Source organism: Coloeus monedula (assembly GCF_965178545.1).
Source record: "Coloeus monedula genome assembly, chromosome: 4".
Lineage (NCBI taxonomy): Eukaryota > Metazoa > Chordata > Aves > Passeriformes > Corvidae > Coloeus > Coloeus monedula.
Genome location: NC_138784.1, coordinates 35,924,614 through 35,946,006, shown reverse-complemented (window position 1 = coordinate 35,946,006; position 21,393 = coordinate 35,924,614). Strand labels below are relative to the sequence as shown.

The window sequence follows — 21,393 nt, the reverse complement described above, 5'->3', positions numbered from 1 at the left end:
AGATATATCCTGGCTAGTCTAGTAGTTCTAAAGAGGTTTGGAAGGTACACTTTTAAGGCAGAAAGATTTAAAACTGGGCCATTATGATTTAGTTGTGATTTTTAGAGGATATAAAATCACATTGCTGAGTCAAAGGAAACTCCCATCTGTTTTGGGATGGAGGGAGATTTGTCAGCCTATCAGATTATTTTAATCTGAAGAATTTTGATTAAAATTTGGAAACAGCTTGCACAGTGTTACATGGTCACAGTGACATGTTCAGGACTGCAAATGTCTCTTCTTGTATGGAAACGTGTACTGTGGCGGAGGCAAAATGAACTTTCAGAGGATTTAAAGCATACCACTCTTCAAAATACATTCTTCACTTACTTTTACAAATTTCTTTTCTGTAGAAATCAATACTCTTTTCATTTTCTAAAACAAGTGGAAATGGGCTTCCTTTATTGCACTTTCTTTTTTTTTTCCTTTGTCTCAACTCTTCCATTAATGTCTGGCACAAAATAGTTGAACAGAGGGGTTGCATAATGACACCTAATATGTTTATACTTGAAAGAGCAGTATTTAAAGTACTCAGTCATGTGGATCCATCCAGATCAGGAACTCAGTCATAGCGTAAAGGGTTTTAGGGGTTACATTTTTAACATTCCTCACATAAATGCATCAAAGCCCAAGTATTTCAAGAACAACCCAAATTCTTTATGCTTCAACACACTGATGGATCTGAAGACAAACCAATATGCCACTTCTCCATTTTTTTTCTTTTTTTTTATTGAAGAAGGAATATTTGCAGGAAAACAAAGATCCTTGTGCAGTGATGCAAGTTAACTTGAGCATTAGCTAGATGGCACTGAAACATGCTTGTGATGCGGTGTCAGAGTGACTTCTCTGGAGCACAGTCTTTGTTAAATGAAATTTCAAGAATAAAGTGTCTCTTAGCTGCTTCTTTTCCTTTTCTAACCATACTTACATATCCATAAGTCTTCATCTGAATGTATTTTTCTTTAAAGCATGCTCTCAATTTCACAAGCCTTTTTCTATTCACTATGTATGTTGTCACAGAAAGACAATGTGGCATAAACAATGCTGAAATTTTTGCAAGCTATATTATGTTTTTTGATTTTTATTTCTTTTCAAAATTTGGAAGTCCATGTTTTAACATACAAAAGAAAACCTTTTCTTTCCCACTGGTTTGTAAAATAACCTTTTCCCGGCTGTAGCTATAGGAGGACAGCATGCTTAGCATTAATAACATTTTAAAGTATAAATTCTTCATGGATTGCAGTTGTGGGATGAAAGAAAATTTACCTTCTAAGAAGTTAGCAAGTGTTCTAGCAATAGGGCATCATCAGAAAAGGTTAGATATTACCCTGCTTTGAGTCCAGTACTGTCTGGCTTTGTAAATAATTAGGAAATGTTCAAAAGACAGGTAGATTAGCCTAAAACACAGCTTTCAGGTAGCTTCAGGGTAAATGTGAACAAATTAGGGCATTCAAAAAACAAAGTTCAAGCACCTTCTACTCATCTGTGTTCCTTTCCAGAAAGGAACTTTATTCCTGCATAATCCTTAGACATCCTGCAGTATTCTTTACTCATCCACAGTAACTTAAAGAATCTTAATGCACATTTCTGCTGTCTCACCACCTTCTCCCTCATGAAGCTGCAACTGTTGTCACTCTTGTGTTTTTAGAACTAATCCACTGATACGCTGAATCACTGATATGCTAACAAACAGGCATTTGATGAAAGATTTTTCTGGTTACTTTTTGGGTTTTTTTGGTGAAGTTGGATTGTTAAATAGTCAAAATTATATCAGGTTCCTATCCTTTAAGAAGCTCATTAAAAAGCAATAATGGAAGCTGATGGGGAAGTCAGGTCATGAACAAGCGTACTGAACATCCTACACGCTGATGTTGCGGTCCTGGGCTGGGGGAAACCCTTCCAGGACTGTATCCTATCTTAGATCCCAGGCAAAGACAGTCCAGCTTTCTGGGCATGCTTTTTAATCTCTACTCTCTGTGGTGCTAAATTTCCTCCTACATTGGTTTTGCTTGTGACTGTGTAGAAATGGAAGGTTTTTGCTGTTAGTTTCAAAATGCTGTATGTTGGTTGATCTTTTCCATTTGAAAAATCAAATCTCTTGTAAAGACAAGTTGGCTTTTTATTCAATGAGGTTTTTTTCTGTCAGTCAGTGACATTTTTAGAACAAAGGGGAACCTTCATGTAGAAATAATAGTTTATTGACAGTAGTAAAGAAAGCACCTCTTTGCATCTTGAGGAAGAAGGCACATCATGCAGTTCCAAATTGTGTGTCAGTTTTCTCAGCATTTTCTACTTTAGATCTTAGGCCAGTAATGCCATGTCAGAGCTCTGAGAAATGTCCTGTCTGGATATTTTCATTAAAGAGAGTGCACCAAGAATCTTTAAAACTTTTTTAGGTTTTTTTGGAATACAAATAGTAAAATAAAGGGGGATCTCATGAAAGAGATTTGCAGATTTGCTGGGGGGTGTATATTCAAATAATTGTGTTTGAAAGCATGTTTCATCCTTGTCTACTACCATCCTTGCAAGGGTAAAGCCTCTTATTTTTCTCATGTTGGATCTTCGTGGTCTCCTGTAGGCCTCTAGAAAAGTCTTCAGTTGTCTCTGAGATGTAGTTCCCTCCTTTTCTCAAGCCTCCTATTTCCAGCCTCGTGGCTCATTGCTTCCCACAGCTTTCCCTGTTGACCCCTGCACTGCAGCAGCATTTCCTAGTTTGTTGCTCTCTGAGAGCGAGCTCCCTCCTCCTTCCCAACATCCAGCTGAACCAGTGCAAAATTGCCTGGTAAGACAAGCAGCCAGCCCAGTGCTCTTTTGACAAGCCACAGCCCTTTAACAAAACATCCACGTACGGTAGAGCAGCGAATTATACACTTGTAACATCTGTCCCAGTGAGAATCTCAGCTTTCACGGGAAAAACCCCAAACCAGACCAGTATATGTAGTCATCATGGTTTTGGCCAGTGTTTAAGAATGTAAACCTCTTTAATCTGGGATTTCAGAAAGCAAATAACAAAAATTAAAATGAAGTGGGTTTTCTAGCCTTCCAGTTATTTCTGTGATAAGATTCAAAGGCTGACTGTGGGTTTGACAGAAGTGAGGTCAGCCCCAGCTGTTAATGCTCTGGTCCAAGGGAGGCCTGTTGCAGGCAGTAGGAGGTGTTCTTCATAATTTAACTCTTGGATTAAACTCCTCTTTGTTTATACTTGCAGTATGTGGAAAGTATGTAAACCTTGGCCAAGATACAAAGGAGGAGGTAGGGACGCAGTTGATTCTATACTGTTGCATTACCCAAGTCCAAAAGTTGTGTCTTAAGGTCCTGTTCATCTGTTGCCTGCAGCTGAACTGGGTCCCTGCGTACCATCCTTAGCTTCTTTTAGGCATGCGCTAACTGGTTTATGTGCAGCGTGTTTGTAAAGCCTGTCTAACCATGAATCTTTACTTCTGTGTTGTCAGGATGTTTTATCCCCCTTGTGCTCTAGCATACCAGGGCTGCAGTATGCACGTTGAGCTCTGAGTGATGAGAATGTGCTCAGATAGGTACTTAAATACTTATTCAGTGAGATGGCATAGCTCAGGTCTCCTCCAAAACAAAGGACTCAAATCATGTGTACTCACGGCAGTCTTTGGAAGAGAATGTCTGTATAGTCTGGAGTCTTATCACAGATAATGAGTAGGGACTGAAATGTGGGTATTCTGGTTTTCTCCTTAGAAAGGAGTGTTTTCCGTGATTCTGGAAAGTTACTGAGCAAAAGGAAGGAAAACATATTGTCTTCTAAAAAAGAAGTCCAACTGCCTAATTATTCTGTTTGTGAAATTAAGACAAGTATGGTTTCTAAGAAACTTGGAGACTAGCCTCGACAAAGTGATGGTTTCTGTGGAGCCTCTGCTTTAAGGCATTTCACTTTCAAACATTTGAGATGTTGATGCTTTTAAATTGGTAGGTGATTATCATTTGTCATCATGATGTTTTTATAATTTTCATAGTTTTCATAATTGTAGTATTAAAAACATTAATCTCAGAGGTCACCGCAGACAACCCTACAATACTGAGAGAGTTTGTTTCAAAGAACTACAAATACTGCTACAGGGTAGTCTTTACAGTTTAGTTTCTATTTAGATATGTGAATTGTGGAAGATGTAGTTTTTGATAAGGGGAAGAACTTCAGTGTCCTTTCATAGAGTCTCTTGAAAAATTTAGCAGCTGTCATTTCTGTCCCTGAATGTATTTTGGTTAATGATTTTTATGTACTTGTGCAGATAAGAAGGAATTTTAAGGAAAATTGTAGGTACAGAATTTAAAATGTTAGTCTTTTCTGTCAAATTTTTCACCACTAAAATGAATATTGCTAGCCAGGTAAATCCATAATGTGTGGTTATTCGTAGTCTTTGAAGGTTATTCTCATTTTTTTCTCTAAGCAATGTAAAGAAATCTATTTTGTTCATTGATTGGCAAAGTTGAGAAGTACATGAATGACTAACAATTTCTGAGGTTTTTGGTGCTCTGAGCAACCTGATCTAGCTGAAGATGCCCCTGCTCATTGCAGGGGTGTTGAATTAGATTGCGTTTAAAAGTTCCTTCCAACCCAAACTATTCTGTGACTGAATATTTATGTGGGCTTCCTAGGATGCAGTGTTCAATCTTGGCAGATTTTACAACACACTGTGTGTAAAATGGTGGACAGCACCACTTTGAAAAACACCGTTGCATTTCTGGGTAATATTTGGCAGAAACAGAGAAAGGAGCTAGGGGCAGAGAAAGATGAAAATAAAATTGTTGAAAGCTGCTACTTAGGCTGGATAAATACGCAACAGAAGCATGTTGGATGACAATTTGCAGATCACACAGTAAAAGAGTCCACTGCTGTCTGTGGTGCTTAATTATTTGTGTAATTGATACTTATGTATGGCTAGAACCTTCTTAAACTCCATAGAAAGCATAATTGCAAATTCCTACTACTGTTAGAAATACGGTGTCTGAATTTAGAGGCTGTATGGAAAGATTAGAGCAAAAGAAGACAGAAGGTGGTTAAGCCATCTGGTTAATATCATTCAGCATATCTGTGTCAAGAGCTGGTGACAGAAGCATCATCTTGATCTGTTATCAGCTGCATTTTGTCATGGTACTTACAGCAAAACTTTGAAGAATCTTAACTTTTTGGAGTGGTTTGAGGGTAACTACTGTCTATGAGGTATAGATGAAGGTTTCATAGGAAGACTTTTAGGGTGCTTTTGACAGAAGAATGATGAGCTGATTAAGGATCTGTAGGCTGGGCAGATGGTTTGAAGTGCAGACAAACACTAGCAGTGAAGTTCATCCTATCATCATCCTATCATCATGAAGGTGAAGATGTGCATTCTTCCAAGGGACAAGGAAATATATCACACGGTTTTCTGAAAGATTCAGAAATTTGGGGCTTTACTATCATGACATCTGGGTAACCTGTGTAGTGACCCTGAAAACATGCTCCTGGTGTAGAATGAGTATTTTTAAGACTGTCAGGTGGGAGGGAATTTTGTGGCCATGTAATGCTTCTTTGTGCATGATAATTCAAGGACTTCTCGTTTTAATGTCGTGTATATCTTCTGTTTAGTGGAGCTTGTTTATTTTTCAAGACTTAGGAAAATGAAATGTTACTTCTTGAGGTGTAATGGTTATAACTGTTCTCAGATAAGTATTTCTATTACAAGTCTCAGTTTGCTGTGTTTTTTTTACCATGCATGGCAAGATTGCAGTTGCCCTAGTGATATTCTTGGAAGTCACATTTTGATAGGCATGTTCGGTAGCAGTCATAGCTTAACAAAGTTAACCCCTTTCTTCAGCTTTCCACTTCCATAAGCTGTTCCCTCCACTGTGCTGACACAAGATCACTCTGCACAAGGAACTGCTCACTCTGGAAACAATAGGAAAAAATAAACACAAAAGTTCCCAAAGCATCATTACTGTTTAAATTCTCCTATTGTCAAGAAGCCACAGTCTAAATTTACTGGTTAGAAAATAAATGCAACCTGAATCAGTTATGCCTACATTTTGATTTTAGAAATTCTGGTATACTGTGTTCCACTGTCTTCCTTTCTCGCTGGCATCCTTCCTTAGCAAACTCAATAACTTAATCTGAAAGTCAAGGTGGATAATTTTCTAGCATGCAAAGCCCCTGTGTCCCCATCACATGCGTGAAGATTATGGCATATGGTTTACTGAAAAAGTATTTATTTTTAAATGATTATTGGCAGCTGGATGTGGCTTTGATCTGGAGGTGGATTAAGGGGAGGGTTCAGGTTTGTGTGTAAGTGAATTTGAGTCATCAGCACCCGTAGTGCTCCCCTGTGGGGGAGAGTGCTGTAAGGAGTGGGTAACTGCAGGTAACTCAGGCCTCTCCTGGGCTTGCTGAGGAATGGTACCTCTCTGCTCTTTTATTGTGTCTTTGCCAAACACTGTCTTGCTTCAGGGCACATTTTTTTTCTTGTTTGCACTGTGGAGTGCCTGACCTTAGGCAACCTAGTTTAGTTCATTAAACTTCACTAACTTTTTTGGTACTGAATTGTGTCTATCTGCTAATCTCTACAAATCCACGTTTTGCGTTTGAAAGAACTTACTAAAAAATGAGCCAAAAACTCAAGATAGGAACAACTTCGAGGATTTTTCTTTTGGTGGTTTTACTGTAGCAGAAATGTTCAGTGATGTGGGTGTCTGCATAATGTAACACATCCTATTCCAAATCTCGACTTTTTTGAATTCTTGAAGAAACCCACACTCATTAAATAGCTTTCTGTTATGATAACTTGCAGAGAGAACTGCTGTACTTCAGCCTCCCTGCTGAGTGACTTCTCATTATAAATCATCTCTTTGTGGCTCAAATATGCTGCGCTTCCAAACTCCACTCATTAGTGAGACTGGAATGAATTTAGTAGTAGCTGGCTGTTTGCACCAGAGCTGTGCTAAGGAAAGATTGTTGCATTTATATTCTTGATGCCTAAAACACATTTGCCATGCATTGGACCTGGACAAACCAGGAATTACCAAGGCTAGCTCTGTGTGTTTGTGTGTATAAATGTGGATGAATACATGCAGGCAACATGATGTCTATTTGCACTTCTTTTTCTTGTTCTTTTTCCATTTTGTCTATAAAAAATGAGAAATTTATTTAAAACAAAAGCTTTGATAATGGTACTGAATGTATTTAAGACAAAATAAATTTCTTCCTTTCTTCTAAAAGAGCATGTAATTTTTCATTTCCTTCAGAGAAGCTGGGTTGTTTTACAGGTAGACTAATTTGACCACAGATCATTGCCTCACAGGAAATATGAAAGATCTTTTTTTGGGCTAAACAAGATAACTGTGCAGGCTTTCAATAAGTTTAATGTAATTGGTTAAGGGGTTTCAGCACACCTCTTACGGTACCAGTAACTGACCTCTTTTAAGTACTTCACCCCCTAATAGTTGAGAAGTATCTTGGTATTGATTCACGGGACATTGCTACTAACTGCCTCATTTCTTCACATTAGCTTAATGGAGAGTAATGACATTTCATGTCATGAAGTAAGTTTCGTTATCCATATTCTGCTTCACTGTTTTTAATCTCTCTTTATTTGAATTATTAAGGATTTGGTTTTGCAATATGGAGGTCAGTAATTGCTTTACCTTGAACTCTATCTCTGATTCAGACTCTAGTAATGCAGTTTGTATTTTTAAAAAGCTATGCTTAAATATCCTTTTAAATACACCTTAGAAGGATCCCTAGAATAAGGGGAGAAAAAAATTAACACCAATGTTTTTTATATTGTTTTCTTCATATTTCATGTACAAGGAAACAAAGTAGAGGACATCCCATTCAAGGTATTCTGTTATTTTTATCAAACATACTTTGGAGGAAATTTTCTGTTGAAGTGTTTACAGTTTTAATTATTGGCTAAATATGCTTATGTTTGTGCATTTTTACTCCTGTGGTATCTTTGCAACACTCTTCACTATCATTGAGCAGGAATTACTTATGTAGTTAGCTGGGACTGTTTGCTGCAAAAAGTTTAATTTGCTTTCTCTATTCATTTTCTAATAGGTATTCATTCCAATTTCTGTTTAGTGTATTCCATAGGGAATGAATACGAAAAGCTTCCCCAGTAATTAACACAGAAAAACACCAAGCGCTCTTTTCTTTAAATTAATCTTTGACCATAACCAATTCTATTAAAAAGCTAGCAATCTAATGAAAAAGAGGAATAAATGAAGTTGTTACTAAAATGGTAGTTTTCCCAGTCTTGCTTCTCAAGATTGCAGTACTTGCTGGTAAGGTCTTAAAAAGGTTGTTAATTTAATTTCTTTTATGAGGTGGTGTTTGTTTGCTTGTTTGTGGTGGGTTTTTTTTGGTTGCTTGGTTTTTTTTTGTTTTTTTGTTTTTGTTCAGTGTATTATTCTTCAAACTTTCAAGCACATATATCCAGAATTTTATTGCTAGTGCTTCATAGCTACTTGGTTGGCTACATGGGAGGCACGACTAGGTTAGGTGAGAAAGGAGGCATGTAGATGTGCGTCAGACTGCTTGTTTTGACTAGGAGTTTGAGTGGAGTTCCTGTCAGTACACCTGGGAACAAAGCTTTTCATCAGTGGTGGGTGAACTACTATTTGTCAGCATTCTTTGTGAATTACCTTTCATCTCCTGTTGGTGGGAGTTGAATCTTGAAGGTGTGTAGTTCTCACTTTTAAGTCACTTTTGTTAAGGCTTTCTGAGACTGTTAGTCGTTGCTGTCTTGCCTTTAGCTTCTCCAGTTCTTTGTGCTTCCCATTTTTTGAACTGTGATCCTAGTGGATCATAAAAAAAGGAGTAATTAAACAGAGATTGCATCCAGACTGCAGGAGATGTCCTTCAGGCTGCTATTTATAATAAGCACTGCATCTGAAATAAATGCCCAGTAAGTGGTTGATAACTGTGAAATTTATTCCTGCTCCTAAAGGGTACTGACTTCAAACATAATACTTATCTACTTGGGAGTGTCGTTTGGTGATCCTACTGTGCCTTCTCTTAAATAAATATATTTTGTGGGTGTAGAAGGAAGGTGAGTTTTTTTTAAAAATAATGTTTTATTTAAAACATAGCCTGTATTAAGTTTGTCACACAGATAGGTTTTGAGTCACTTAATAATTTTTTCCTTATCTTGCTAAACTGCTAGATCTGAAAATAAAATAACTGCACAAAAATCAGGTTTAAATGTTTTTTTAAAGGAAATAAGTGTCTACTTGTATGATCTTAAATGAATTTTCCTTGATGGTATAAAATGCCTTCTGAGTTGATAAGCAGGTTCTGTGTTTTGCATGGACTTCCAGTTGAAATGTTTTAGGGTTTTAAGCTTTACTAGAAAAATTGCAATTAAACGTTCAAGACTGTAATGTATTTTCTTTGTTATGAGTATAGTTTTAAGACTGCTTTGCTGTTTGTTCTCTTGATGTATTTTAAAAGTACAATTAAAACAAATTAAACACCTTGATTTTTTTCAGTAGGCAGAGAAAAACAAAATTACCTGCGCATAAGATACTGCTTGTTATCCATGATCCACTCTAGAATCCTGTTATCCAGTGTAGCAAATAACTGCTGTAGCTTGATGGGCTTCCTACTGATAGACTTCTGTTACACCTAGAGAGGGTGTTCTGTCAGACCTAGAGCCAAATTGCTATTTATCCCATGTGCAAAAATTGGTTATTGATGACTTTCTTCTACTGGGTTGGTAAAGTTGCTTAGTCATTGCCAGAGGCTTAATCTGGGATTTAATGACATTTTTGCTCATAAAATCCATTGGTCAGTATGTGTCTATTTACATTTTAACAGTGTGTGTTTTTCTCCCACTGCATATTAAACCAGCCCATAGGCTTTAATTTTCCTTTATTGCCCTTTTATTAGTGTAGGGAACATAGAATGTGCCATTACAGTTTTTGGTGGTAGGTAGGATTGCAGTCTGTGCTGCCATTTTGTACTTTGTTTCTTTTTTTCTTAAGCATGGCTGTACATTGTATAGAAGAGGAGAAGAAACTTTGTGAAGAAAAAGCAGCGTATCTATCCATTCAAACAAGCAGGGCTTTAGTAAATTGCATTGTCGGGTCAGATTGACTTAATGTGATGTAGGAGATATAAATGTTATCATAAGCCTTAGCTGTAGAAACTCATTTTCATGTGTGTTTGTTACTCAAGAAGATGGGCCAGCTATACAGCAGTTGCAGCCTTTGCATTCCCAGTGAGACTGGGTCAAGGCTTCCTTTGTCCTTGGGTCTCTGCAGGCCTACTGGTCAATTTGCTCAGGTGTAGTGCTGAACTGTGCTGCCCATCTCAGCTGTGCCACTCCTCTATGAGACTGTCCTGCTTCCTTATAGTCCATGTGGCAGTGTCAGAAGCAAACTGGTTCCATTTTACACAGCCAGAATCTTCCTCTGGTTCCCTTTGAATTAAACAAATTACTCTGTTGTGTTGCTCTATCCAGTTCCATCTTTTATTTCTGAAAGATCTGTGTTGGAACCAGACCTTTTAGGATTTATTAGTATTGAGGGGAGTGGAAGGATTGCTTCACATATCTTGGAGGGTGTGCTTTAATTTGTAGTCTCAATAGTGTTTACCTTTCTAGCAGTGGTTCAAAAGAGTTGCTTGTGATACGTGATAATCCCTCATGCTTCTCTGAAGATGGGCCAACCATGTGTTCCACTTCTTGTACTTGTGTAGCTTTAAGCAATCAGTGTTGTCCCTGCCTTTTATACAGGTATAATTTTCTGAACATTTCTCTGTTATTTCAAAATCATTTTGAATTCCAGTTCTGCCTCACAACATACTTGCATGATCAGTGAGCTCTCAGTGTTTTGTCTAGCGTGGAAAGTGCAGCACCCTTCTTTCACTGCAAAAGCTCTGGTTAAGACAATACTTGTTAAATGAAACGCAGGTAGTGACGACCACCTCTCTTACTGTGCAGTGGTAACAGTAGTACTGGACAGCTTCCCAGAGCAGTCTGGCAGTCCAGAAATGTCTTTTGGTCCCAATGGGTTTCTAATCTCCTGTGTAAAGTTCTTTCTGCTGCAGATAGATGAACTCTGGATAGATATCCATAGCATCACCATTATCACACAGTTTTTAGCTGTGTGGACTTCGAGAAAGCCTTGCCTTGCACTGATCATGCAAACAGATTTATCAAACTACTGTATTCTCATACTGAAATCAGCCAGATAGACACTTTCTAACACATTCCTGAGTATTGCAAAGCAGGCACTGTTTATTGCAGCACTGAGCAGTTGGAGGATCCTTTCACTGATTGAGTGCCCCAAGTGTTGGGTAAACAGAATTCTTATCATAAACACTGATTACATATTCATTAACTATCCCCACTTACGTGATATATATGTATTGCTTTATTTTACATAGTCACAGCCCTTATCAGAAGTCCTTTTATGGTTCTTTGGGGTCTTCTTTGGTGGTCTTCAGTGTCCAGTGTCCTTTTCAGGTGGCTGTTTTTCTACCCCCACTTTTGAGTAAGTGTGGTATCATTGTTTTACATAACTTTTGCTTTGTCAGCCTTGCAGAGCTGAGCTGGCATCCTGCTTGTGTTCTTCTTGACTTCTGTTTGCCCAAGTTATATCTTTTGTCTACTTCTCCAAGGCTGTGTTGTTCTGTTCTCCTGTCCTTATCAAGTCCTTCCGCTCTTACACTATCTCCAGTCATTCACACAGTTTCTGATCTTAATGCAGTCTGTCTTTTCCTCTGTAGTCCTTATAACTGTTTTTCAGTAGAGAGGTTAGAGTCTTTGTGGTTTTGGATTTTTTTTGTTTTGGTAATTAAAGATTCATATCAAAGAATGAAGAATTTTAGAGTAAGACTTTGGCATTTTTAAATGCCGGTATTTATAACTCAAATTAATGTAAGGCAAGTCATAGCAATAAGGACTGTTTAGCTTGTGCTACAGCCTAATTACAATAAAAGTATGTGCAGATAATCTTCAGCTGTTTTGTGAATGCTATCACTTCCATGTTGGAGAAGAGTTGTGTGGGGTCATAACACTAGAAGTAAATGTCATTAAATATGCACAGTTGGTCCCAATATTGGACAAGCTGTAGCCAGAGTTCCAACTCTGAGTAAAAACAGACCTTCAGGCCAGTTGTTGCATCACCAGTGAAAATGAGCATTTATAAAGTAGGTCATGTGAGCAGGAACAAACTGGGCAGGTGATCAAGCAGCGTTAAAGGCCGCTTCCATCTCAGTACTGTGACCCAGCAGGGGTTGTAGTAAATAGCTTCATTCCTGGTGGGGATGTTTTGAATTCTAGTTTGGCTCCAGCTTGCCTGAGCTGTTATCCAGGAACCTCTATCTACTGTGGGAAGAAGATACTGTCAGTCTAGTGATCTGGCAGCATTTTACTACTTTTGAAGTCCCAGTTTTGAAGCCAACATATTTTTAAGGAGCTCTAATTTGGAAAAGAAACTCCTGTGAGTAATGCCTGATGACACATCTTCTTTCATCTCTGCATTTCCTGAGTTCTAAAAATAACATTTTGTGTGTGATGATTTTGATATTGACTGTCTTGATCATGTGCCATATTTAACGGTGCTTTGTGAAATGGACAAGGTGAGGTTAAAAGAACAGTGTCTTTTGAAAATGCTTTGGATACCACTTAGGTGATGACTGAGCTTTGGCAGTGGCTGCCCAATTAAGAAATCTGCTTAAGTGCCTTATTTAAGGGTAATATAATGAAGTGAGGGATTAGGATTTAATGCAAGATAAATGTTCAGAGTGGGTGGGTCATGCAGATGGATTTTGATAGGGCAATGAAAAAGGTTTCTATAGTCACAGAGACTAAAATTGCAGTGGTGGTACTTGGCTGTTAGCAGGCAGTAGAGATGTTAAATCTCATCTCAATCAGTACTCATTTTTTTCCTCAGATGGAAATGACTACTTACGAAAGGTTGGAGGATTTATGGGGGTGTCAAAACATATGGCAGATGGGATGGATTTGGATTTATGAGTATAGTAATCCAAATCCTTTCTGCCAGGCATTACAGAGGATCTCTTCTGCTGCTGGACTGCACTGAATATACACAATCAGATCAGAGGAGCACAGGTTGTCAGGAGGCTCAGAGGAAGAGTTACTAGTGAAAGTGCTTGTCTGAGCAGAGTTCATTTTGAAAGCACTTCCTTTGCAGGCAGACGTCTACTGGGGAACTGTCTATATTATTTAATTTTAATAAATTGCTGGAATGATTTTCTTCCAAAGCCTGAAAGAAAGCAAAGCCAAAATGTGTGCTAAGCCTTTCTCATTATCTGTGACTATATTAGCACAGAGGGATAAAAGCTATGCAAAAGTCGTGAATGTTGAGACAGGAAAAAAAGGGAATGACTTTGTCTTTCCCTTCTAGGCCAATGCTATCTGTGAGATTTGAAAATTGAAAATTAAAAACACAAGAAAGGAAAAAGGCATCCTACTTTAAATTATTGTATCAGACGTTTAAATGTTAGGGACGGATTTTCTTGGCTCTAGCCTGAGCCTCCGCTGAAATCTGAAAATTCACAATGACATGTCAGTGTTACACAGGTTATTGCTAACTGTAGTTAACATGTAGTTAATTTTAAAAAGTTGTAAAGCTACTGGCTATTGAAAAGATCCATGTCAGAAATCTGGGGAAGAATGCAAGCCATTTGTGTCTGAGGCAGCAACAGGAAATTTGCGCTTCACTCCTGTGGTCAGTTAACTGAGTTTAAGAATCTATCAGAGCTCTGTCTGCAGTTGACTAGTGCCTTAGGGCATGATATATTGATATGCTGGGGTGGTAAACCTACTCAGATATCTCTGAGCTCTATGAGTGAATGCTTACATATTTCATTTGAAAGTTCTGTAAAATGCTTAAAAAATAGTAAAAAAAGTTTTGTTACAGCATGAAACACAAAACTGTATGTGGATAATCTGTGTTCTTTTTAGAACCAACCAGTGTGAGGATCCAGATATTACAGACCTTAAGTGTAAAGCTTAAAAGAGAGGCTGCTCATAGTTACTCGAGCAGTGAAGATTGATTAACTCTGAGCTACATATTGTTAACATTTCTGGGGGGAGGAGCAAGAGGCAAACTTCTTATTGTTAGTAGTTGTTTAACATATGAGGAAGATCTGAAAATTTTTAGATGGTTTCACTGTTACCCATGAGGAGTAGCATATCTGCTCTTGCATGGTTTTGTCAGAGAACTTTGTAATGTGAGCTCTCTTGGCATTTAATTCAAAAGTGTGGTGGTTAGAACTTCAGAAAAGTGAGATTTTCTTTCAGTTGTTATGTAAATATTAACAAAACAACAAAGCAGTCTAATCAGTCCATGAAAGCTCACTTTTCATCTGTTAATCAAGTTTCACTTCCTTAGTATTTGGGATATCTTAATATTTCAAGTGGTGTATAGCCTTCCAGAAAAGACTATTTGTAAGTCAAACAAACAAAGACGACCATCTTTCATTTCCCAGCTTCTTTCTGTCTAAGCAGCCTCCTCATAAGAGATTCATATGAAGGATGTATAAAAGAGCACCTAGTCACATTTAACATTTCAGGGTTGTTTATATGTGCGTTTGAAGGAATGAGTTTAAAAATAATTGAGTCAGAAGGGTGGGCAGAAGAAATTTCATGTCGAAAAATATGACAAGAATTAAAGGATAGTTGAACCAGGGACATGAGGTTTTACTATGAGGGCATGCATGCAAATCCATGAAATCTGAATAATCTTTTTATTCCAAATATAAACTTAGTTGGGAGTTTCAGTGATAACCAGTTTACACAGTTTTATAACATTAAAAGCATTTAAGTAGTTTTGGCAGGCATGGATGAAACTATATGTGAAGTGAGTTGTGAAGTATTATCCAGCTTACAAATAAAAGTAAGTTGTTCTAATAGGCTTTCCAGGGAATGTAGTTAGCATGAAGTGTAGATGAGGCTTTTGATTTATATGTTACCAAAAAACTGTGGATTATTCAACATGTAAAAAAGCTAGTAAATCAAACTGGTGTTGATATGGCAAATTAAATCTGGACCCAGGCTTTACTTTATGTATAAAAAGTGCCAGTGTTTTTTAGATGTTTGTGATCCAAGTGCATAAATGTTCTCTTTATAAATTTGTTTGTTCCCTACTAATGCCTCCATTAAATTCCATATTGTATCAAAACTGAATGAATGAATCTAACTGACATGTATTTTAAACTTCACAAGGAGGAACTCTATAGAAATGTGAAAAGGAATAAATCTCTTCATGCTAAATTATAAGATAAACTATAACTTATCATTACTAGACTGTCTTCTTAGTAGAACATCAGTAAACTGATGGTAGAAAACTATTAATAATTGACCTAAAATGGTCAACACTATCATCTGTAATTCATGATATCAAGGGTTGATCCTGCCCAAAGAGGAGAAAAATGAGCTGTTTTGTAGAAATAAGATAAAACATTCTACTGTGAGGTTCTGCTTCTGAATAACTAAGTAAACATTGAATAATCATCCAGGAATGTGTAGTGTGAGATGGAAAAACCATACCTAATAAAATGAAAAATGATTGACAAATAATTCTTTCTAATAATGAGGAAAAGGTTATTAAAGCACTTATACTGTATCTGGAACTATTTGGCAAATAGGTATTTTTTTTCCTTACAAAAGGCGTCTGAGAAATTGAAATATAAAAATGCATGTATTTTAGCTTCTTCATAGAGAAAGAGTAATGTAAACCAGCTTTCATTTAGGGTGCCCATGTAATTGAGAGAAGAACTTACCCAAGAAGCAGCTCCTGCTGGAAAATGTTCAGTTATTCCATAAATAAGTGGAGATTCTTCAAGTTGCTAGCATGATGATATTGGTAGGTGGAGTCAGCTGCCTGCTTCATATAATGTTATGTAGATGCATATGAAAATGTGAAAGGTTTTGGAGCGCTTATTATGCTGTGCTTGAAGCAAACTCCCCAATGTATTGTTTGGCTCCGAGATCACAGAATCACTGATTGTTAGGGTTGGAAGGGACATCTGGAGATCATCCAGTTCAAATCTCCCTGCCAAGGCAGGGTCACCTAGAGCAGGTTGTACAGCAACAAATTCAGGTGGGTTGTGAATGTCTCCAGAGAACGAGAATCCACAATGTCCCTGGGCAGCCTGTTCCAGTGCTCTGCCACTCGCCATGTAAAGAATCCTCATATTGAGGTGAAACTTTTTGTGTTTTATGCAAAATGAAGTGAGACTTCCAATAGTAGGTAGCCTCTGAAGGCTCCAAGTGGTCACTTATAGTTAATAGGTAGGAGCTAGGAGACCTAAGTATGGAATCTGTGTCTGTTTTCCTCTCTTGCTTTCTTGGACGTTTTAATCAGTTCTCTGGTGAAATGCCTCAGGAGAGACTTTGATTAAGGAATATGGAGCTGGAGCATCCTTTAGACTTTAAATCTAGCTAAGGCAGACTGGTGTTTTGGTCACAGCCAGAAACAGTGAAAGGATTTGGGAGGTTATGTAGGAACTAATGTAAGATTCCATAAATTCCTCTAAAATAAGAGTTTCCAAAGCATTACGCAGACTAAATCTTAAGTGAGGACTGACAGCCCTAAAATGTCTGAAGGCTTGACTCTGATACATTCTTGATACAGCTTAAATGAAAGAGCCAGTTCCTTTAGTCTGTAGTCAACCATGTACCCCAATGTGGCGTGATCCAAATGTCAGAGACCAAGGTCTATTGTGTTTGTTTCCATTATTGAAAAAAAGTTCTATCAGATATTTTCTTCGTTCTTTTTTGTGTATAATTTACACAGCTAAATACATAGTGTTGATTCAATGCTTTTTTTTTCTTTTCAGAGAAAGAATTTGACCCTGTTCTTCAGCATTGGTTTATTGAGCTCCTGGGGAACTGCACTGCTGGGTGTTCGCCTATACTGGATGGGCAACAAGCCCCCAAGTTTTTCTAATTCTGACAATCCAGCAGCTGACTCAGACAGTTTTCTCACACGTACCCTGACCTTCTTTTACTTGCCAACCAAGAACCTCTGGCTGTTGCTGTGCCCAGATACCCTCAGCTTTGACTGGTCTATGGATGCTGTGCCTCTTCTAAAAGCAGTCAGTGACTGGAGGAATCTACACACTGTGGCCTTCTATGCAGGACTCCTCCTCCTTGCCTACTTCAGCTTGAAGGGCTCCAGCAATGAGAGAGAATGCAATGGGAAAACTGTAATGAATGGCAAGCAAAATGCTAATGGGCATAGCTGCCACCCAGAGATGGAGTACAAGACACTGGAGGTGAAGTCAAGCTTTGCATCAAAAGAAGAGAATGGCCTAAAAAAGCATGAAATTCAGAAACTGCAGCTTCCTTCAACTGAGAACATTGTCATTCTGTCTCTCTCTTTGTTAATAGTGCCCTTCGTTCCTGCCACAAACCTATTTTTCTATGTTGGCTTTGTAATAGCAGAGCGTGTGCTGTATGTTCCTAGTATGGGCTTCTGCCTGCTGGTTACAGTAGGTGTCAGGGCCCTTTATGTCAAAGCCCAAAAGCGCTTTCTAAAGAACTTGGTTTTTTGTTCCACTGCTGCATTAATTATTTTCTATGGACTCAAGACTGTTGTCAGGAATGGGGACTGGCAGAATGAGGAGATGCTGTACAGGTCAGGGATAAAAGTAAACCCTGCTAAAGGTAATTTTTGCTCTTTATCATGACTGCTTTACTTATACAGTCTGCCTTTGAATTGTCTGATTTTATCAGCTACGTCTAAAGAGGATACTTTAAGAAATGTCATCTCAGGTTGCAGTGGTATGTGCATTAGTAAAAATTGGGGAGAAGCAGGAATATGTTTTGATTAGGTGTTACAGGTTTGGCATTAACACAGAGAAAAGGAGAGCCTAAGGTAAGGGCATACTTTCTTTTTCAGTCGTATTAGTTCTGTATTTTGAAATTAAAGATGTATTATTAATATTATAGAGCACGCCCTGGTGTTTTTCCATTTGGAATCTGGTATCTAGCATGCTAATGAAGATTTTTCATATGTTTACCAAATGTTCTGTTTTCTATGACTAGAAAATATGGGAAATAGTAAAGGACATCATCAGGGAGGTGCTGTTCCTTTATTTCATCTGATGCAAATAACGTCAATTATATGTAATAAAAATGAGGAAATGAGGTCATATAATTCAGCCTAGGAAATTACTGTAGTTCCCCCTGCATATGAGTACTGTAAAGAGTTATTGTCAAATACTTATGCCTTCCTGTTCATGTGTAAATATCAGCTATTTGTAACGTTACCCAGCCACATCTCAAAGGTTCTATCTATGCTGTGATGAGATGTGACCACAGCTAGTGTAAACACATCCACACAGGCAGTAAACCTGCTAATTTAGGTATCAGTAACAATGTTTATCTGTGGCTCTGCGGTTTCACGCATACATGGCAGATCCAGCTGAGATCCTGAACTCCATGTTGCCTGGCTGTACTGCTCTTGGCACACATGCAAGTTTATATGAGAATGGTCAAAATATCACCTGTGAGTGAGTCAATGTAGACGTTGACTAAGCCTTCCTTATTCACAGTTCATCAGAAGTGAGAAGGGATCAGTTGATTGCTTTGCCTGTGAAAGAAAAATTTGACAGCACTTGAATACTCAAGGTTTTTCAGTCCTCTGCAGAGAAACCCATTATATGATTCAAAGTCATCTGCTGATAGAGATGTGCTTTTTGGTTAGACAGTTATATCATGCCATAATCTAAAAGCTTGATAGTAACAGGCAGATGCAGGTGGTTACTGTGAACTGATAGGGAGTGAAAAAGTAGATTTGGCAGACAAAATACCTTGAAAAGCAGCATTTTAGTGGTCAGTCTGATTTTGTAACTCTTCTTCATATACTTTCTCATCCTAGGAAAATTATTAAACTTGTTGCTGCAGTAAGTGACTTTTGTTAATTGTGAGCAAGCACGTACCATGTTTTACTTTTTTTTTTCAAAACTAGCACAGGAGAGCAAGAAATGTAGTAACTGAACAGCGAGCCAGCACACCAGAGTGATTATATGAAGCTCTGAGACTTACAAATTTAGTGACAATATAAAACTTGTACTAAAACACTGTAATTCCTTGAAAAGAAAAGCGTGTATGCATTTGATTAGTTAATACATGTTCTATTTTTGTCCTTGGTGGAGATCCCCAGACATTACTTGTCTGCTTGGAATGAGCCAAATTTTGTGATCAAAAAAAAACTATACTACTTTTTGCCCAATAGTAGGATAGGCTGCAGCATTGTCTGGAAATTAGACTACTGGGTATTACACTCCCAGGAGACAAGATGAGCTATTTTCATCATACACATCTCAGTATGCACAGACTCGTGTGTATATGATTGTCTGGTTTCTTGCTGTATAAGCTGACATTAAGTGTCTTGTGAGATGTGTAAAAGCAAAGACAGTATGTCAATGCGATGATACAGACATGACTGAGCTGACTTTAAATCTCCTTAAAACATCCTGTTAAGCTTCTGCTGAATATTTGCTAGCACACACACATTGTAACAAGGCTGGGTACAGGAAACCCCTAGCTAATGCGACCTGTCACCCAACTCTATTCATTATTGTGAATATTTCTAAGATTATTCCTGGCTTTGACTATGGTAATTTTATTTTCTATTTCTCATACAATCAGGCAAGCCTGACTGGACTAGACTGGCTGCCAATCCTGCTAAGGCATTAGGAGATCAACAATTCAAACTACTCTTCAGTAATTAAATGAGGTTGACGTAGGAAAAACAATTTATTTTTGTTTGCCTCTTTTTTTTTAGTTTCATGAATGGTGGTGATAAATAGGCTATTCAGGAGTGAGACAATGGGCTGCTCAATCAAACGGTAGAGTGGAGAAGTGTTTTCCTTATTTTTAGGCTACTCAGAAGAGGCTGTCACTCCTCATTTCTCTGCTTTCCTCAACTCATAGCAAGTTTCTCCTCAATAGTATTTTCTTACTTCTGAAAATTCTGGAGTAGCAGGATCATTTTCCCTGATAGTTCTGCTTTTTCTTTTAGCTCCTGCAAAGAGCTTCCTCTGAACAAGAGCTGCTTCTGTACTAATCTAAAAAGCAATGAGGTATCCCTTGAAAAACTCTCAGTGTGAGAACCAATAAAGAAATAGAAATCTCTGAAGACCAGCTTTGCTAAAGCAAAAAGATGAGTGTTTTGTTCCAGGTCCATCTGTATTCTGGACTAGCAGGATGAAAGCCACTGATGGCTGAATGCTGTGCAGCATTGAGCTGATGTGCTGTACTCATAAGGGTGTTAGCGAGGCAAGCTTTTAACATGGGTACATTTGAGTACTAATGTGGCTGAACTGCTTTGGAAATGGAGTTGTCTCACATGGTGATGGTTTATAATCAAGTCCTCTGTACTGCAATATGTGTAAGATTATAATCTCATCTGCTGCTGTGGGACTTCCAGGCAAACATATTCAGCAGCTTCTCCATCTTCAATCCTCAGTGAAGAAATAGGTGATAATCACCTCACCAGTACTTTCTTCTGGTCCCTTCAGGGGCACCTTGCAGGCAGTGCAGACAGAGTAATGTTCTGCCTCAAGTGAGAAAGCCTCTACCCCTGCAGGCAGCCACAGCCTTTCTGCAATTTACATTTCTCCAGGCTGTTTTTGTCAATCACTGACAATGTGGAAAAAATACTCAAAAGCATGGTGCATGGGTTATCTCTTAAAAACCCACCAAAATGCATCATGGGAGAGTCAAGTGAGAAGAGAGTGGTGAAGCTGCCTCCAGACTACCGTGTGCGTTCCGGATTTCCTGGCTGCCTCACTGTGTGGCAGGCAGCTGCCATCGCTTGGCTGAGGGAGTCCTTGTGAGGACTTGGGATGCCTTAGCTGCATCTTTACCGGTCTTGTTCTGCTGTTTGGGTGATGACTAGTATTTCAAATAACTTTGAAGTGATCGAAGCAGTACCTTGTTACAGTTTGTCAGCACCTGAGGGAGAAATACGCAAGAATGACTAATTCAGTTTATGAATTCTGAAGTGGGCGTATGCATATTTTGACCGCAGGGAGGGAAAGACACAAGTGTTTCTCTGTTCTGCCTTCAACTTAATGAGCAGTCCTACTGATAAAAAACCATACTTATCATCTGAACATTCTCGTATAGCGAAGGAAGCCTCCCAAAATGTAAAAACAAACAAAAAAGTTAAAAGTGGGTGGTAGCTGTCATGTCTTTTTCAGTTAGACTAAGGGTCATTCTGTGGTGATGATTACCTTATGTTTAATATAAAATTGTAATGACACACAAAATAATTGTGCTTATTATGCCTCATTAACTCTAGTTTTCCCTGTAGTACCAAAAATAAGCTTCAAAAAGTGTATTCTTTTTCCTCTGGGCCATTTCATACTTC

General features: G+C 38.1%; 1 protein-coding gene across 2 annotated transcripts in view; it reads left to right on the top strand.

Annotated features, from left to right (window-relative positions):
- The window catches only part of TMTC2 (transmembrane O-mannosyltransferase targeting cadherins 2), a 236,895-nt gene that overhangs the window by 121,696 nt on the left and 93,806 nt on the right, over positions 1-21,393 (top strand). For both annotated transcript variants that reach the window (XM_082280656.1, XM_082280657.1), the window contains exon 3: positions 16,850-17,678. In XM_082280656.1, the coding sequence (XP_082136782.1) occupies positions 16,850-17,678 (829 nt within the window). The remainder of the gene's footprint in view (positions 1-16,849; positions 17,679-21,393) is intronic.